Source organism: Canis lupus, chromosome 1 (assembly GCF_048164855.1).
Source record: "Canis lupus baileyi chromosome 1, mCanLup2.hap1, whole genome shotgun sequence".
Taxonomy (NCBI): domain Eukaryota; kingdom Metazoa; phylum Chordata; class Mammalia; order Carnivora; family Canidae; genus Canis; species Canis lupus.
Window position 1 is genome coordinate 65,095,693 of NC_132838.1, and position 19,427 is coordinate 65,115,119.

A 19,427-nucleotide genomic window follows, 5' to 3' on the forward strand; every position below is an offset into this window, starting at 1 on the left:
ATGATTTTATTTGTAGACAATATTTTAGTTAGTTTTGTCTGTTTGGGGTTTTACCTTATGATTCTTCTGCAACTTGTGCTTTTCACTCTGAATCTTGTTGGTGAGTTCCGTCCCCGGAGCGTGTGGGGTCGTTCACTCCCTGCACGTGGTCAGGTGCTGGGAGGAGGGGGTGCCCAGGGGGCTTCTGTGCATCCTCCTGGTCCTGGGCTTCGGCTGCCATGAGAGTTCTTGCCGGTGACCTCGGTGCCGATTTATATGTAGGTCTGGATGGGCTGGATGGAAGGGGGTGCGCACCCCACAGATCACGGTAGCTTATTTTCCAAGTTACTCGTCTCTCTTTAGGATTCTTGCCAGCAGCATATGAGAGTTTCCATCCTCCACGTACTCATCAAATTTGATAATGTCAGCCTTTGGACTTTTTACTAATCCAGTGGGTGTGAAATGATTTAATTTGTGTTTCCCAGAACATCGGAGAGGCTGAGCATATTTTCTTGGGTTTGTTAACCATTTGCGATTTCTTCCTACAGCGAATTCTGTTTTGGATCTATTGGGTTATTTCTGTGCTTTATTTTTTTTAAAGATTTTATTTATTTATTCATGATGGGGGGCGCAGAGACACAGGCAGAGGGAGAAGCTGGCTCCATGCAGGGAGCCCGACGGGGGACTCGATCCCGGGACCCCAGGGTCACGCCCTGGGCCGAAGGCAGGTGCTGAACCACTGAGCCACCCAGGGATCCCCCTATTTTTGTGCTTTAAACTGGTCTAAGAATTATTTTTTATTCTGGTAACTTGTCCTTTGCTAGTTACACATGAGAGATATATTGCTTCTTCTAATTAGTAGCATGTCTTTTAATTTTCCAGTGGGTTTGATGAAAAGACATCTGTAATTTTATTCACCCTACTTTTTTCATGATATGCCTTTTTTTGGTGTCTTGTTTAAGAAGTCCCTTCCGACCTAGTGATTCATAAATCCTGTTGTCTGCCTTTTTTTTTTTTAAAGATGTTATTTATTTATCCATGAGAGACCCAGAGGGAGAGGCAGAGACACAGGCAGAGGGAGAAGCGGGCTCCCTGCGGGGATCTCCATGGGGGACACGATCCCAGGACCCCAGGGTCACGACCCGAGCTGAAGGCAGACACTCAACCACTAAACCACCTGGGCGTCCCAATCTTATTGTCTTCTAAAATGTTTATAATTTAATCTTTGTGAATCATGTGAAGGTGTCCAATCTTAATTTTTCTACATGGAGGGCTGTTTGCTCCAGGACAGCTTACTAAGAGACCTTCCTCTCCCCATGGATGTGTAGATGCCAGGTCTGTCATAAGTTGTGTCCTACAGGAAGCTTCCACGTATGTGGAGGACTGTTTGCTGGATCCTCCAGAGAACATAGGTGTTTGAGTTCTCCAAACTCAAATGCCAAGGGGCTCTCCTAGAGAGCATCTTTTTTTTTTTTTTTTTTTTTTTTTTTTTTTTTTTTTTTTTTTTTTTTGACCAAAAGCCATTTTTCTCACTGGACAAGTTAGAAGTTGTAGTGCCCCGGGGTTGGTCTGGGCCACAGTGATGTCCTCGAGCACCTGGGCACTTCCCTTGTTCCCTCCGCCAGAATCAGCCTGCATTGATTCCTCACAGCTGCTGCTGCCCCAGGTTTCGCATCCACATTCCGTCCACATCCGAAGTGGGAAGGTTTACAATGCTGTGCCATCTCTGGGTCCTCGTGGACCACCCAAGTAGTGTACACTCGGGTTGCCAGCTCCCACACAGTCCCCCTCGGGAGTAGGGACCCAGGGAGGCCCTTGCGGCTGCGCATTCAACAGCTGAGGCTGCTTTGCTTGCCCCCCAGATCCCCGTGGGGAGCGACGCTCTTGATTTTCTCTTCTCCTTGCTCTCAGGGTGCAGCCCCGTGGGGATGCGGGTTTATGGGAATGTGGGTTTATGTACAAGTCCCCCACCTTAAACCCTTCTCCTTGGGTGGCCCGAGGCTTTGTCCTCTGCACCCCAGGGGCCAGTGAGCGCCAAAGCGGGAAGCCATCTGGGTGGCAAATGCGGAACCCATGAGAGCTTCTTTGGTTTGCACCCCTGGCTTCCCACCTGGACTTAGTTATTGGGCTTCTTAATATTCCTTACTTGGCAGCTGATCACAAATTTAGATAGTCGGGGTTGGGGATCCCTGGGTGGCTCAGCGGTTAAGTGTCTGCCTTTGGCCCAGGGTGTGATCCTGGGGTCCTGGGATGGAGTCCCACATTGGGCTCGCTGCAGGGAGCCTGCTTCTCCCCCTGCCTGTGTCTCTGCCTCTCTCTCTCTTTCTGTGTTTCTCATGAATAAATAAATAAAATCTTAAAAAAAAAAAAAAAAAAAGAAAGTTGTTTTTTTTTTCCTGGAATTTTTAATTATTTTTTATTTTTTAAAGATCCCATTCATTTGTGTGTGTGAGAAAGAGAGAGAAAGAGAGAGCACACACAGGGGTAGGGGAGCCAGAGAGGGAGAAGCAGACTCCACGCTGAGCAGGGAGCCCAACGCAGGGCTCCATCCTAGGAGCCTGAGACCATGACCTGAGCCACAGGGAGACACCTAACTGACTGAGCCACCCCAGTGTCCCAGGAGATTTTAGCTGTTTTTGAGCAGGAAGGTCGGGCTGGTTCTCCAGACTGTGGAAACAGGAGTCGGCTAAATTTTTTTAATTGCATTATGTTTTATCAATCTTGTCTAAAGGTTTGTTGGAGACTGAACCATTGCAAGGACGAGATGAAGACATGGTAGCCAGTGCTGACTTCCCTAGCATGCTGTCCGAGGAGGAAAGAGAAGAGTTAAAGGCAGAATTAGTTCAGGTATGTTTAGTCGTCCTACTGTTGTTCTGTGTCTCTCAGGATCTGAGGAGTTCATGTGAGTTTTGTGTGAGTCCCATGGTACAATTATGTTGTCTTTCCTGCATTTATGCATTGAGGAAGTGCCAGCGGGGGTGGAAGGGGCAGAGGGAGAGAGAGTCTTAAGCAGGCTCCATACCCAGCCCAAAGCTCCACAGGGGGCTTGATCTCATGACCTTGAGATCATGACCTGAGCTGAAATCAAGAACCAACACTTAACTGACTGGCCACCACCGTGTTGTCTTTCATTTAATAAAATTTAATAAATGATATATTGTAAGGTGATTCATTTTTTTTCTAGGGTGTTTTTGTACTGCTAGTTGTCCATTACCCACTGGTTAGAGTAAAAAAAAAAGGATACTAATGTTGCTTAAGCAACAGTGGCAAGTAGCTGTAAATATGCACCTCTTATTCTTTTTTATTTTAAGATTTTATTTATTTATTCATGACAGAGAGAGAGAGAGAGAGAGGCAGAGACACAGGCAGAGGGAGAAACAGGCTCCATGCAGGGAGCCCGATGCCGGACTTGATCCCAAGACCCCGGGATCACACCCTGAGCCAAAGGCAGACGCTCAACTGCTGAGCCACCCAGGTGTCCCTGCACCTCTTACTGTTTTTAATTTTGCAGTATTATGGGAACAGTACTCACTCACAGAGCTGATGAATTCCTCCAAGACCTTGGTATAGGTAGCAGTGCAAGCTCCTATTTAAGAGCGGTTTTTGCTTTAGGTCAGCAACTTAGCTCAACAAATACTTTGAAGTGGTTTATTTTTTGTAACGAAAAAAAAAAAATCAATCATAGAAGCAACTGGATTTCTTACACTGTGTGCTCGTCTGCAGAAGGACCCAACACTGGGGGCGGCAGCAAGGAAAGCTGTGAGGAATCCAGGTTTCCTTAGATCTTGTGTCGTTGCTTCGGGCATCCGGACTTAGAGGTGGGGAGGATGCCTGGCCCACTAGGAATACAGTTGCTAAAGCCATTTGTTGGCAGCACCCACTAAGCCTTAAATGCTTCGCTAAGGAACAGTTATGTTGTAGGAGAAAAGCACTGGATAAAGGGAGCTTTTCTTTTTTTTTTTTTAATTTTTATTTATTTATGATAGTCACACACACAGAGAGAGAGAGAGGCAGAGACACAGGCAGAAGGAGAAGCAGGCTCCATGCACCTGGAGCCCGACGTGGGATTCGATCCCGGGTCTCCAGGATCGCGCCCTGGGCCAAAGGCAGGCGCTAAACCGCTGTGCCACCCAGGGATCCCGGGAGCTTTTCGAATAGGGTAAGCAGTAGGGCCAGAGAGTGGAGGCCCATATCCCTCCCCATTCTGCATCCCTGCATCCGAGGGCACAGAGCTCCTGGTCCGGCTGGAAGCAAGTCTCTGGGCTCGATCGCAGGCTGAGGATACAGCTTTGAGCATCACCGTATCCTCACCCCGCTTTGTCTGCTCCAGACTCCTCAAGCTCTCATGTTCCGGTGGTGTTTGTTTATGATGATATTAAAGACTTCTCAGGTGTCCTCGCAAAGCACACCCGAAAATAACTGCATTGTGAAATGCAAGAGCAGCTTGTTCTCCTGGTACAGCAGAAATGATTTCAGTAAGTGCAGGGCCTCCAGGCAGGTAGCCCGGTCCTTTGGCTGGCTGGGCCTGCGGCCGCTGATCTAGAACCACCCAGTGTACTTCCAGTTGGCCACACTTGCCGGCACACGCGGGCCGAAGTCAGCGGCGACGGACAGCGTCCTAGCTCTGTGTTTTCATAAGGCCCGGAATTCTGGTTCATGCCGTGTGTTCACGTCAGTTGTGGTGTCCGAAGTTAGGCTCTGCTCAGTGGTGTGAGCTCGCCGATTCTAAGCTAACAGTTAATTCCTTCACTGTTACAGTCCAAGTTTAAGTTCTGTACTTAAACCTCTGTAGCAGGCCGACCTTTATAAAATGCCTTTGGTTTTCTGGGTTCTGGAACTGCTGGGGTCTGCATGCACATGCACGCACACACATACATATTTAAATTACAAATTTTTATATTTTTATTTTTTTAATATTTATTTATTCATGAGACACAGAGAGGCGGAGCCACAGGCAGAGGGAGGAGCAGGCTCCCTGCAGGGAGCCCCATGCGGGACCCGATCCCAGGACCCCGGGATCACGCCCTGAGTCAAAGATGCTCAGCCACTGAGCCACTCAGGCATCCCCACACCTCTGTTTTCTGTGTGCGCTCTTTATTTTCTAAACATTCAGCAGTGAGCACACGCATTACTTTTCTAGTCAAGAAAAAGTGAGCCTTGGTTTTAAGTGGATGCCTCTGTGATACAAAAAACCCAATGGTGCTTCCGGAAACTCCTGTCTGGTTCGGCCACATTACTGAGCTTCCAGCACCTCTCATTACTAGGACTCTTCAGCCTGACTTCTGAAAATAACACAGACCCCGTTCCTATGTTCGAGCTACCAGGATGCATGTTCTCATCCTTTAGGATGCTTCCTGTCTCTTATTTCTGGGTTGTTCAGAGATGAAGAAGTACCGCATAGTATTGCCAGGGTGGCATCGTGACTTCCAGAGGCACGAGGGCGCAGCTGTGTGCCCCCAGGCCCAGTCCATTGCGCGGGAAGTGTATCTGATGTTTTTTCTCTTCACGTTTCCACCGCTTCTCCCTCTGCTTCGGTCCACCTCTGCATATTAATGCTCATCCTTTCCTTGAGTTGGCTTTCCCTGCCCTCCAGCAAATGCACGCTGCAGCTGCTGTGTGCGTGTGCCTGCGTGCCTCCACGAGCGTGTACACACACACGCACACGTTCACGCACATGTGCATACACACTCATACTCATATACCCACTCCAAACCAGGTTCTTTCCAGATCAGATTCGCATTCAGACACGCTCGGATGCTAGTGTTTCATTACAACAAGGACACACAGAGAGCAATCTCGGCAGTCCCACAAGTGGCCCTCCAGAGACCAGAGCCATCTGTTGTATGGCCCAGCTCCCCTGCCTCAGCTCTCCACAGACATCCTTCCTGGGCCCCTGGTCGCAAGCAACTGCCCTCTGTGCCTGAGGGAAGATCCTACTGGATCCATTGGCCACTTGGGCAACAGGACACCTCACAGGCCAGCCCGTTAGACTGGCTTGGAGGCAGGTAGTCGTGATGGCCATGACCCCAAAGTGAGAGGTCTGCATCCAGACCTCTCTGACTCCTTTGCTTACAAGAGGCCTCAGGGCATGCCAGGGATCCAGTCTCCTCTTCAGTGTCCTCCGAGTCCTCCACCGGTTCGTGCCTATGCTGGATTCCTCCCCACTGCTTTATCCTGCACTGTTTTGTTGTTCGATTCCCGTGAGGTGGCCCTTATACTTGGAGCAAACTCACAACTCCACTTGTCCACACAGCCCACATATTGTCGTGTGCTACCAAGTGTTAGCAAGAGGAAGATCTGTCCTTGTGTCGGAACCATAAAGTAAGCCAGTATTGCCCAAAAGGCTACATCTTAGATGGACTCTGTGTCGTGAAAGAGGAATCTGTTAACACAATTTAATCTTTTATGATTATGGTCATGCAATATGTGTGTTTTTAAGTTTCTTCGTTGTCAGGCCAGTATCACCTCTGATCTGGTGCAGTGGTCTGCGTATAGAAAGTATGCAATTAAGGTTTATAATTAACTTGAATTATTTTATACGTTAAAGAAATATTTACTTTTTTTTAAGTTTATTTATTTATTTTTTTTAGCAGCCTCTGTACCCCACATGGGGCTCAAACCCATGACTCCAAGACTAAGAGTCACATGTTCTATCAACTGAGCCGACCAGGTCCTCCAAAATATTTGCATTTTTAAATACTGGAAGTTGAATATGCATTCTTACACACCTTACCAGTATATAAAGAAATAATATTTTGTTTCAGCTGTTTGTTCTCATTAGCTCCTGACATGACCTCATCATGACCTGAGCCAAAGGCAGATGCTTAGCCAACTGAGCCACCCAGGCGTCCCTGCAATTTGGCTGGGCTTTTGAAAAGGATGAAGTGCTAGCATTAGCACTGTAAATTTATGATTATATAACCATCAAACACTGCCAACATCCTCTAGATAAAATGACTCAAGAAAAATAAGCATTAATAGGAGGTGGAAAAATACCAGGCAATATTATTAAGTAAGCAAAGCCTCTTTTCAGGCTCCCTTCATCCTTCTTTGGGTTCGTCTCGCTTCCTGTGGTGTGAGGTGCCCCCAGGAAGAACACACAGTTCCCTCAAGCCACCTGTCTCATAGACTGATAGAGAAGTGCCTTAGGCTCTTGGTCTTTCTCTCCTAGTTCCTTCTTCCAAGGCCTTCGTTCTTTCTGGACTGAATCGTGAACAACTGAAGTGTTAATAATCAGCAATGTCTTGCTGTAATACGCTTCTGTGTTAGAGCCCTCCAGAGAAGCAGAACCAATAGGGTATATGTACATGGAAAGAGATTTGTTACAAAGGAATTGGCTGATGTGATGATGGAGGCTGACAATCACCAGATCTATAGTCAGCAAGCTGGAGAACCAGGGGACCTGATGGTGTGGCTCCAGTCTGAAGGCCAGCAGGCTCAAGGCCTAAAAACAGCTGATGGTACAGTTTAAATATGAAGGAAGAGGAAAAACAATGTCCCAACTCAAATACAGTCAGACAAGAAGAGTCCCTATGAACTGAAGGAGGGTCAGCCTTTTTCTTCTATTTAGGACTTCAATCGATGTGTTGATGTCCACCCACTTTGGGAAGACAATCTGCCCTACCCAGTCTTCCAATTCTTCCAATTCAATTGATAATCTTATGCAGAAACACCCTCATGGGCACACGCAGCATTATATTTGGCCAGATGTCTGGGCATCCCATGGCCAAATCAAGTTGACACATAAAAATAATCACCACCCTCTCTCAAGGAGTATCTGGATTTTTTTTTTTTTTTTTTTTTGAGTATCTGGATTTTAATCTTAGTTCTTAGGAGTCTCAGCCAGAGGCATGATTACCCAGGAGAGGAAGCTGGCACTGAAGTAGTGTGTGCAAGACACCAAATAGTCTTACTCCTAAGCATCATACTGATGATTTAATAGTTTATGAAAGTATTTCTTTGTCCGGATAGAAGTAAGATTTTTTTTTTTTATGTAATCTAGCATAAAATAGGAAGGTAAGTTTTCAATCTTCTAACGTAAATTTCATTTTGAAGGTAATTCATTAGCTAATTCAGGTTAAGTCATATGTTTTTGCATTTTTTTATTGAGGTATAAAATTAACTGTTTTAATATAAAATTACCTGTTTTAAAGTGAACCATTCAGCGGCATTTGTTATACTTACAATGTGGTGTAACTACCACCTCTAGTTCCAAACTATTTTTAGCACCCCAAAAAGAAAACCCATACTCTTTGTGCAGTTGCTTCCTATTTTCCCCTCTGCATTCTGTATCTCTGCATTTACTGTTCTGTGTATTTCATGTAATAAATGGCCTTTTGTGTTTGGCTTCTTTCATGTAGCCTACGTTTTTGATATTCTTCCATGTTGTAGCGTGTCTCAATACTTCAGTCCTTTCCGTGGCTGAATAATGCTCCTTTTTGGTGTATACTGCAATAGTTTATCTCTTCATCCTTTGATGGGTATTTCGGCTATTTTCACATCTGGCTGCTGTGAATGGTGCTGTTATGAACATGTGTCTATGTGTATTTGTTTATATTCTTTGGGGAATATACCTGGGAGTGGAATTGTTGGGTCACATGGTAATTCTTCGTTTAACTTTTTAAGAAACTACCGGACGGTTTTCCACAGTGGCTGAGCCATTTTACATTCCTACCGGCAGCATACAAGGATTCCAGTTTTGCTACATCCTCACCAACACTTGTCATGTGCCTGTTAATTCATATTTAAATAGCCAAGTCTAAATATGTAGTCTTGGGTGTAAATATTTGTCATCCAAGGAGATCTTCTAGGGAGTCAAGAAACCAAAGAACCGGACTATTAGTTTATAATAAAGAAATGATTAATTTAAAATTAAGGGAGAAAGGATATATTCAATACTTTAGTTAATGACTTACCTGCACTCCACCTCATCCCAACAGGAATTTGATGTGGCTTATGGAGGTACTTACAGTATTGGCTTTCCACCACCTGCATCAGAGTACCTGGGAGCGTTTGTTGAATAATGTAGATAGCCTGACCCTACAAAATTGAAGATACCAGAATCTTCGGGCATTAAAAGGGGCATATATCTGGAATCTGCATTTTAATACGCCCTATGAGTGACATTTATGTAAACTGAAATTGAGAACCATTGGTGTAACTAGGCCAAAAAAATCTCATTAGTCAAATGAAGGGTGGACTCTCACCATGAGCATCATTTAAAATATTTGTGATTAAAGACTTTGCCGTGAGGCAGAACTGTCTGCTCTGTGGAAAGAGATGTGTGGTTCTCATTTTCATTGTTGCAAGCTAATATAATTTAAGATTATGTGTTTTTTTCAATTTCTGGATTTGCTTACAGATTTTTTTGGCATATATTTAGATCGCCGGTAATTATACTGAAAGCTTCAAGAAGTGTGGGTCTCAACATTTCATTGAAATGATAAGAATTTCATTAAAGAACCTGAGAATAGACCCACCTGAGTAACTGAGTTCATGTTTCCATCATTAGAAGTCTGTTCCTTATAAATGCTTTTTAATGTATGCTTCCGTATTTAAAATATTAGGTGTGGGACTTCATTATTCTTTCTTTAGGTTGGTGTTTGGTGAACTGGTCACTTCAGTGTTTCTACCTATCACTTTTTTGGGATCAAGGATTTCATTAGAAAACTCTGAGTCCCTTATTCACCTCCCTCAAATAACTAATGAACTAATGAATTCACCTCCCTCAAATAACTAAGGATTTCATTAGAAAACTCTGAGTCCCTTATTCACCTCCCCCAATTTTGAATAAATTTCTAGGGTCCCCTAGATATGAGGTTGAGAGTATCAAGATGTGTAAGCCTCTTTCCTCTTCTCTACATCTGTAATTTCTTTCTGCCAGTTAAAAATTGTCCGATTATTTTTATTACACGGTGAAAACTAGTCATAACCAAGTCGTTAAAAAATCCAAGACTCTCAATAATTTCAGTCACTCAGTACATACTATTTATGCAAAAGATAGCAGAAAAGGTCTTTTCTACAGAATTAAAAGGCTGACATGAAGCATGACATCTTCTACAGAAAGAGAGCCAGAGATGCAACCTTGAGAAATACTAGGCCACAGATTAAACACAAAAGGACACATTGACAAAGATGAAAAAGTGGAATGTGACATGATTGCCAAAAGAATAGAGGGTTTAAAATAACTGTGCATTCTCATTTAATGGGGAGAGTAAAAGCACGACCCCCTTTGGTGGTCCCCGAGTAGACTCCTCTCGCAGCAATGAGTATATGTCTGCATACCGAAGACCCGCGCAACAAGAAAGGACGGAGCGCTCTTGACTGTAACATGTTCACCGAATGTGTAATTCATTTTAGAAAAGTTTCTGTGAAGCATTAGAAAACTGTCCCATAAACATAAAAAAATGAATAATGCTAGATTACTAGGACATTTGCTGATATTGAAAACTCCAAGAGATAGTTCTTTTCTACCATCCTGTTTAAGATGCTTCTGACTCCAAATTTTGCCCATTTTGCTTAAGTGATCATTTGTGTCTCTGACACTTCACAACGCTATTTTGATCTGTCCACCAGTGGGGTAAAGTCTTCCTTGCATGAGTAAAAAGGCTAATATGTGCAAAGGTACTTGTCTTTCTTGAGATGCTTTTCCAACAGCTAGGTCTCTGCTGACCCAAGGAACACATTTGCATGATGACTGATGGTGTTAGTGTAAATGTAGTTTGTGGTCAGAAGTAGAGCGATATTTTGGATGTAAATGAGACACAGCTGTCATTTTTTAAAAATAAGAAATCTAGTAAGAATGTCAGGTTTTTTATGACCTCTATGCTTGTGGGATACTAAGGAAGTACTAGGAGTTCTCTTCTGGCTTCACGAAGTCACAGTCATTTATACTTTTCAGAAAACAATGATGTAAAACCTTAAGTAAAAACTTAATGATGTAAAAACTTATTACCAGGGCAGTACATTATAAAATCTGACAATAAAAAAAAATCTGACAATTGGAATCGAAAACTTTGTGGAGTTTCAGATTGATTTTCACAGGTTAGACTAGCACTCTCTAAAATCTGGGCATTTTACTGAACGGCTTTGTTAAAAATTACATTGCAAGATCAGTTTTTTTTGTGTATGACTTATTTTATAACTGTCAGTTTGTACCTTTTGACCTTCTTCACCCGTTTCACCCACCATCACCCCCACTCCTTACCTCTGGTGACCACCGATCTCTTCTCTGTATCTATGAGCTTCTTTTCATTTGCTTTGTGTTTTTTTGTGTTGTTTTTTTTTTTTTATTCCACATATAAATGTGGTATGTGGACCTAGGAGAGAGGACCTACAAAGAGGATTTAGGAAACTTTTGGAGGTGATGGATATGTTTGCTTTCTTGATTGCGGTGATAACTTCACAAGACACACGTGTCAAAACTCTCAGACTATACACTTTAAATGTGGGCAGTTTATGGAAATCCACTACATGTCAATAAATTATTAAAAAGAAACAAATCACATTCTTACATATGTCCTTTCCCCCCTAGTTCCTCCCTTCCTGAAGTATTAGCTTGGCCAAACTGTGGTGTCTGGCCTGTCTGTGCCTACAGCACTGCAGCTATTGTGAATGTGTGATTGGCAAACAACACACAATACTGACTAGTGACACTTGAAGTTGCTTATGGGAGAAAGGAAAACAGTACAAAACCAATATTTTTTATTCAAAAATTATATCTAAGTGCAAATTTTATTAAAAAAAAAAAAAAAAAAAAAAAAAACACTTGGGAGGGTGCCTGGGAGGCCCAGTTGGTTTAGCAGATGACTCTTGTTCTCAGCTCAGGTCTCGATCTCAGGGTTGTGAGTCCAAGCCCTGCTTTTTTTTTTTTTTTAAACGTTTGGAAGATTAGAAGCCAAAAAATTAAGTGGTGGCTATTTCCTAGTGGATTGTAGGTAATTATTCTTGTTTATATTTTGCTGTATGAATGAGTTTTTTTTTTATAAGGAGCAGTGATTACTTTTACAATCATTAAAACTAAAAAAAACCTAGTTTCTATTTTAAAATGTCAGACTGTCATCTCTATGGGATGCGTTTGCTATAGGCAGGCATGGGCCTGGTAATCCAGGGGTGCAGGGGGTTGCTGTGGAGCACCAAGAGCTTTGCAGGTGTACATTTCAGCGGGTCTCACATCTTTCCACACCATGTTCCTTCCCACCTGTAGCTAGAAGACGAAATTACAACATTACGGCAAGTTTTATCAGCGAAAGAAAGGCATCTGGTGGAGATAAAACAAAAACTCGGCATGAACCTGATGAATGAATTAAAACAGAACTTCAGCAAAAGCTGGCATGACATGCAGACCACTACCGCGTAAGTATATCAGTAGAATTTTTTAAAAAATCACTTAGCCTGCTGTCTCTCACCTCTTCTGTTTTTTTTTTCCCCTATGAGGCTGATTCGGTACTTGTGACTAGGAAAAATATTTTCTCTAGAAGGAAAATAAATATGAATAATCATTAAATACGTTGTATGATGCAGACTCTACAAAGTAGCTTCCTGAAATTAAATTGTTCACCAGTCGGCTTTTAATGGGTTTGTTTTTTTTTTTCCTCTCTATTGTATATTTTCAAGCATTTGTTAAATATATGTCTTTTCTTTGTGTTTTCTCATGCAATTCTAAAGGGACAGGTGCTTTTTCCTCAGGTTACTTGGCATTCACTATTCACTACAGATTTTCAGTTTCTAAAATGAATGGTTGGCAGTTGCAGTACAGACTTGTTTGTCCCTTACTTCGAAAAGAAAAGCGTGGGGGCAGCCCGCGTGGCTCAGCGGTTTAGCGCCGCCTTCATCCCAGGGCGTGATCCCAGAGACCTGGGATCGAGTCCCGCATCGGGCTCCTTGCATGGAGCCTGCTTCTCCCTCTGCCTGTGTCTCTGCCTCTCTCTGTCTCTCATGAATAAATAAATAAATAAAATCTTTAAAAAAATAAAAAAGAAGAAGAGCTTATACTTTGGGGATGTGTTTTTCATCCCTTCTACTCTAGGGAATATTTAGAGCTGGGGTAAGGCCATGTGAAATGATAGAAAAATATGTGTGTGTGTGTGTGTGTGTGTGTAATGCTCTCTGTCCCTGGTTCTTGATACCAAGTCTCTAAATCCCTTGGCACTTCCAGGGTGGTAGCAGTATCCTTTGTTCTAATGAAGTGATTCTCAATGGCTCTGGGATGGGGGCGCTGGTCACCAGCAAGACCATTCCATGATTAGAAGCTTGGACTTGCAGCCGTCTGCCCTGTCCTCCAGATTGGGGAGAGGGTGCTAGAAATGGAGTTAATGACTGGTCAGACCTATATGATGAAGCTTCCATAAAAATCCCCCAAAACATGGTGTCCAGAGAGCTTCCGGGTTGAGGAACCCATGAAGGTGCTGGGAGAAGGCGCACCAGGAGAGAGCATGGAAACCCCACAGCCTTCCCCACATGCCTTGCCCTGTATCCTCTCGGGTCTGTATCCTCAGTCATATGCTTTCCTAATAAACCAGTCATCTAGTAAGTCAACCGTTTCTCCTGAGTTCCGTAAGCCGCTCTAGCAAATCAGTCAAACTTGAGAAGGACGTCATGGGAACCTCCGATTTATTGTCCTCCGGTCAGAAGCACCCAGCTGACACATATTGGCATCTGAAGTAGGATGGGGGGGGCAGTCTTGTAGGATTGAGCCCTTAACCTGTAGGATCTGACCCTGTCTCAGGAAGGCAGTGTCTTAAGCGTTGGACACCCAGCTGGTGTCACAGAATTGCCTGGTGAGGGAAAACCCATGCCTCTGGTGTCGGCCGCGTTGTGAGTGCGGTGGTCGGCCTGGGAGCAGAGGAGACACCGGAAGAGGGAGTTTTTCCTGCTCACACCCCAGAAATGTTTTTGGCTTTCCCGTTATCTTTTGGTCTGATATCAGGCAAAGTTACAGAGTAACTTCGGGTGTTCTACAATCATAAGTTTATTGGATTACTTTTTAAATTATGTGAGATATTCAGCTATTGTGGTGCTTTTCTGATGATTTAGGATATTTTGCACGTCAGGTGTTCTTGTATCAAAGGGAAGAAGGTGCCCACATCATGATGTAATCTTTCTTGTTTTTTGTGAGGCGGGGGGGGGGGGGGGGGTGGGTAGGGGCTGCTGGAGAAAGTTCCTATCTTGGCCCTAACATCCGCCCGCAGTTTTTAGCTCTGTGTTTTGCGTTTTCTTCCCTGCCATGAATCCGTCAGATGGTAAAGATACTACATTCCCCGTATTTTAGTGGAAATCAACTTTTCTCCTTGCGGGTCCTTGTGTCCCCGAGCAGATAGGCCGGGCGGTCAGCGTGAGAGCCAGTGATGGACAGCAGTGACTCGGGTTTGCTGGGGGCCGGCTTTGCCTGCTGGTTCCTGGAAACTAAGACCTAAGACCTTCGTGAAGGTGTCCTTCGTTTTGGGAGTTCCATCTAGAAGGCACGTGATCTCCCCGTTCTGCTTCCCCTGGCTTCCGTGCAAAGGAGAATGTCCTTTTCCCCTGTCACAGCCTGGTAGTCCCGTCTGCTCCTGTGCTAACCCGGGGGCCCATCCGGACGGCGTCAGAGCACGGCCGGGCAGGGCAGGATGAGCCAGGAAGCCCATCACGTGGTCTCCGGAGGCAAATGAGCCTTCCCGGCCCGAGGGTGACAAGTATAGGAGGCGACGAGGGACCACACGGTGTTATCAACGTAGTAGAGCGCAGCAGTCTGTGAACGACCTCCCATAACGGACCGCTGGATCTTAGGCACTAAATTAAAGGAGCCTCCCTGTCAGCGTTGGCTTCCACCTTGGCCCTTGGGTGGCTTCTGTTGAGTTGCCGGCCCTGACAGGGTGAGGCCCAGCGAGCTCCTGCACCCTGGCCCCCGGCGCCTCCTGTCGCACTGATCTGAGCTTCCTCCTGGGCGCAGGCCAGGCGGGGTCCCCTGCGTGGCCTCCCTGAGCTCGCTGCGGGGGTGTGCGCGGACCAGAGGGCAGGCCGACCCCTAAGGCTCTAGCTGCTGGAGGGAGGGAGGGCAGAGGGCACGTCAGGCCTGCTGGGGACAGGGTGGGGAGCCACTCACGGTCCTCCCGACACATGGAATCAGTGAGGAGGGAGGGTGGCCAGCTTCCCCTCCTCATGTCGTCTCTGGTTTTCTCATGTTTGAAAAACAAGTTGGTTTTCTAGTCAGAAGGTGTAGTTAGTATCAAGCCTTTTTTGTTGTTTTTTTTAAAGATTTTACTTATTTATTCATGAGAGACACACACAGAGAGAGAGGCCGAGACCCAGGCAGAGGGAGAAGCAGGCCCCATGCAGGGAGCCCGACGTGGGACTCGATCCCCGGACCCCGGGGTCACGACCTGAGCTGAAGACTCAACCGCTGAGCCCCCAGGGGCCCCAGGGGCCAGTTTTTTGTCAAATGAACAGATTATTCCCCAGGGTTATGGGGCGGACAGACTAGTCAGGAACACCGGTGGGTTTTTGTCTTCGTGGATTTTGCAAGTGGTCCCGGGGAGCGCGCTCCACAGCGAGTGTGAGGCCTGAGGCGAAGGACAGGCCAGTGGCCCGTGGGGGGGGCGCTCCTGGCCATGGCCCCGGGGGGTGTTCCGTGGAGCTCCGAAGGCCGAGTGGGAGCTGCATGAGCCCCCCGCGGGGGACACCCTGTGGTGCCGGGGAGAGGAGGCTCCCGGGGCCTCGGGGTTTCTGTTAACAGAGTCACCGACTCCACAGGCGCGACAAGGCCGTCCCAAGGGTCGTGCGGTCTCTACGAGTCATGATGACCCGGCGGCTCGCGGGGCCCTCGGCTGCGGGCTTCCCCCGGTGCACGGAGCTCCCACCTCCGGAGCCCTCGAAAGGGAAATGAGGGCAGCCCGGGGGGCTCAGACGGGGAATGGGCCTCCTGCGCTGCCCAGGTCCGACCGTAGTGAGGGACAGCGAGGGGACGGGCCTGGAGGCCTGGGGTTCCCCGCAGGTTGGGGGGTGGCAGACGAGGGCTGCCGAGGGATCGGGCGGGGGCAGCTGGTGGCGCCTGCCTGGGACGGGCCAGTTGGGACTGTCTCCAGCGGTGGGCCCGTAGCATCGAGGCCGAGCCCGGGGCCTGGACCCAGTTGCTTGGATCGAAGTCCTGGGTCCCCGGCGTCGGTGAGGGGAGATCCGATTGGTGTCTGTCTCACGGGTAGTGAGGGCTCCGTGAGTTCGTACTTGGAAAGGAGGCAGAGCGGTGTCTGACACTTCGTAGGCCTGTTGGCTATTCTAGAAAACAAGTGTGGTGGGCAGACCCAAGAGCTGCGTTTTGGGTTTGTGTGTCAAGAGGGCAACTTGGAGGAGGAAGAGCCAGGGATGAAAATGGACGTGGGGAGTCATCTGCATGGTGATGTCACTGAAAGCTCCAGGGCTAGCCTTCCTCAGAGAGTATTTAGTAAGTGGACCCCTCGCTCTTTTAGGAATGATGTGAACCATCCTTTGTAAGGAAAAATAAGTCCTTCAGAGGGAGGCACAGGTGTATCAGTAACATAACTTCAGGGGCGCACCTTTCCCCGCCCTCTTCGTGGCCACTGAGAGAGGAGGGAAGCCTTATTCCCGTGGTGGTGGTGGTGGGTCTTGGTTGAAGGATCTGTTTTCCCCCTTGAATTCACCAAATCCCTGCTGTTTGGGCCCCGGTACCCGTTCCAGGACAACATCTACACCTCACAGGATGAAAATTTTGATGTGAGGGAATGAGGAGCTGGGTGGGGTTCGGTTGTGTAGAATTAAATTTCAAAGCACTAAAAAGAATTTCAGCTGTCAGAGGATTGAAGGTGATTCCCAGAGGCAATACTTTGCATACTGATTAAGCAATCATGACCTATTTAGTTTGATTTATACTGAAAAGAAAAATCTATGATATGTTAATGAAGGATCTTGGCATATCTTAGCCTGTGGTAGGATTCAAGTAGAAATAGGACTGTGTGAGTAGAAATAATTACACAGCATACCGAAATTACCTCTTTATGGAAAAATACAGTAGCAGGTCAAAAGATTATCTGTTTTCTGGAGTTTGTTGTCGCCATTGTTTTTGTCATACTTTTGAATTGCTTTGATTTGAAAGCAGCTAAGAACATACACTAAAAATTCCTACCACCTCCTTTTTTTGTTGTTGTTTTTGGGGGGTTTTGTTGTTGTTTGTTCTCTGCTGCTCTGTGTGTGTGTGTGTGTGTGTGTGTGTGTGTGTTGTCTTTAGGCTTTAAAGAAGCATGGGGAGGTGGGTGACTTCGGGGTGTTAGAGGTAGGGAGGCCACAGGAGGAGAAATGGAATCTCTTCTGTAGGGCGAAGGAGTAGGAATTCAGAAATGCAACATTCCCATGGGCTATTCAAACTGATAGGCTTTACTGTGATAAGTGTTCAGCCTCTGCGAACCCAGGTCATTCCTCGACTAATAACCTCCCCCCCCCCACACACACACATACACCCCGAGCTGTACCATAGACCACATGGTAGGTCTGCCAAGGGGAGAAGGTTTTGGAAAGGAATTTAAACCACTGCATCCCTTTCGAGCTATTAATAACTTCATCCTGTATAAAGAAGAGTAAAATGCAGCATTAAACAAAATGCACACGCCTTAAAAATTGAAGTTTCACTTATGATTATTTACCCTTTGATTTTTTTTGTGCTCCTGTGACTTCCAAACCATTCTAGTCAGTCATGATTGTTACCTCCTTTTTACTAGAAGCCTGTTGCAGCACCGTTGAGTTTGGAAGTACCAGTGAAGATTAAAGACCTAATTTCAAAAGACGCACATAGTCCATCTCTCAGGCAGCTGCTTATTCTGCTTACCTTTTGGCTTTCATCTTACCACACAAGGCAGGAAATAGACTCTTCTTTTCCAGGTTCAAGTCGTAAATCTGTTTGGTAACATGTGCCGGGAACCTTCGGAAGAAAATAAGCCCAAATACTTGTGTATCTTTGGTGAGATGCTGCAGGGGCACCTGTTATAAAATAACCATCTTTCTAAAGTCCCTTAGTAGAAAATGGATTTGTGCTATAAAACATCTGCTCGTAAAAAGACTTTGAATTTTTAATTTTTCTGTGTAAAAAAAGTTGCTTTAAGTCGAAACATCTTAGAAGATATGCTTTCTCCTTTTGATTATTAACACTGCTTTCAAATCAGTAAGTCATGACAAGATGAGCTGCATGAAAAGTCAATAGAATGCCTTTTATTTGGCTTGCAGAGAACCTAACCCCTTATTCCCAAAGATTCCCTTGTCAGTGTGCCAGCCATATAGTTAACCTGTCCTGGCCCTTGAGTGGTATCCGTTCCTTAAAGAAGATGTGGCTTAGGGGCACCTGGGTGGTGCAGTCAGATAAGCATCCAGTCCTTGGTCTCGGCTCTGGCCCTGACCTCAAGGTCATGAGATCGAGCCCCACATTGGGCTCAGCACTCAGCAGGGCGTCTGCTTGAGATTCCCCTTTTCCCTCTGCCCTTCCTGCTTGTGCTCTCAATCCCTCTCTCTCTCTTTCTCTCTCTCTCAAATAAATAAATTTTAAAAAAAAAGAAAAAGAAAAAGATGCGGCATATGTACACATATCATTCAGGCATGACCAAGAAGGGAATCCTGCCTTTGAACAGCGTGGACAAACCTCGAGGGCATTATTCTAAGCAAGAGAAGTTATACAGAGAAGAACAGCTACTGTGTGGTATCGCTCATAAGTGGAATCTTAGAAAAAAAAATTTTTTTAGAAAGTCAAATTCTTAGAAGCAGAGAGTGGAAGGGTGGCTGCTAGGGGCAGTGCACGGGGGCTGTAGGCAAAGGTTGAAGGTCGGTCAATGTAAACTTCCAGTTATAAGATGAATGAAGGTCCGAGAATCTAAAGTATAAAGGGTGGCTCTAGTTGATACCTGTGTTGTATAATTGAAGTTTGCAAAGAGAGTAGCACTTAAATGTTCTCACCAAAGTATATATAAGAATGTGTGAAGTGATGGGTGTGTTAATTAACTAAGTGGGAGGAATCCTTCCACAATGTATGCATATGGCAAATCATCACAATGTACACTTTAAATATCTTACAATTTTGTCATTCATACCTCAGTAAAGCTGAAAAAAAAAAAAAAAAAGAAAGAAAGAAAAAAAAAACCCAGACTATCCATTCCAGCCAATCTCTGGAAAGTAAAGCCTAGGTTCCCATTGACTTTCATCAAAATGTAGGAAGTTTACTTAGGCCCTAAATAAAAAAATCTCCCAGTAAGAAGTCTTCAGTGAGTTCATACATATAAAATAGTAAGTGTGAGCTACTATTAGCAGTTACATTTTTGCCAGAAAAAGGTTCAGCCCTGAACCAGATTCCAGCCTTCTTGGGAACTGCAGATGGATGACCAGAAAAGCTGACATTTGCTGGAATTGCCTGTGAGCCCACGAGGACAGATTCCTTCCCTCGCCGCCCCGCTCCGTGGTGCTCTTGCAGAGTCCTCCTG

At 45.5% G+C, this 19,427-nt stretch overlaps 1 protein-coding gene across 13 annotated transcripts in view; it reads left to right on the forward strand.

The window, feature by feature from the left end:
• TPD52L1 (TPD52 like 1) overlaps window positions 1-19,427 on the forward strand; it is a 97,698-nt gene that overhangs the window by 61,132 nt on the left and 17,139 nt on the right. For all 13 annotated transcript variants that reach the window (XM_072832840.1, XM_072832888.1, XM_072832859.1 and 10 more), the window contains exons 2-3: window positions 2,711-2,826; window positions 12,185-12,333. In XM_072832840.1, coding sequence (XP_072688941.1) covers window positions 2,711-2,826; window positions 12,185-12,333 — 265 coding nt within the window. The remainder of the gene's footprint in view (window positions 1-2,710; window positions 2,827-12,184; window positions 12,334-19,427) is intronic.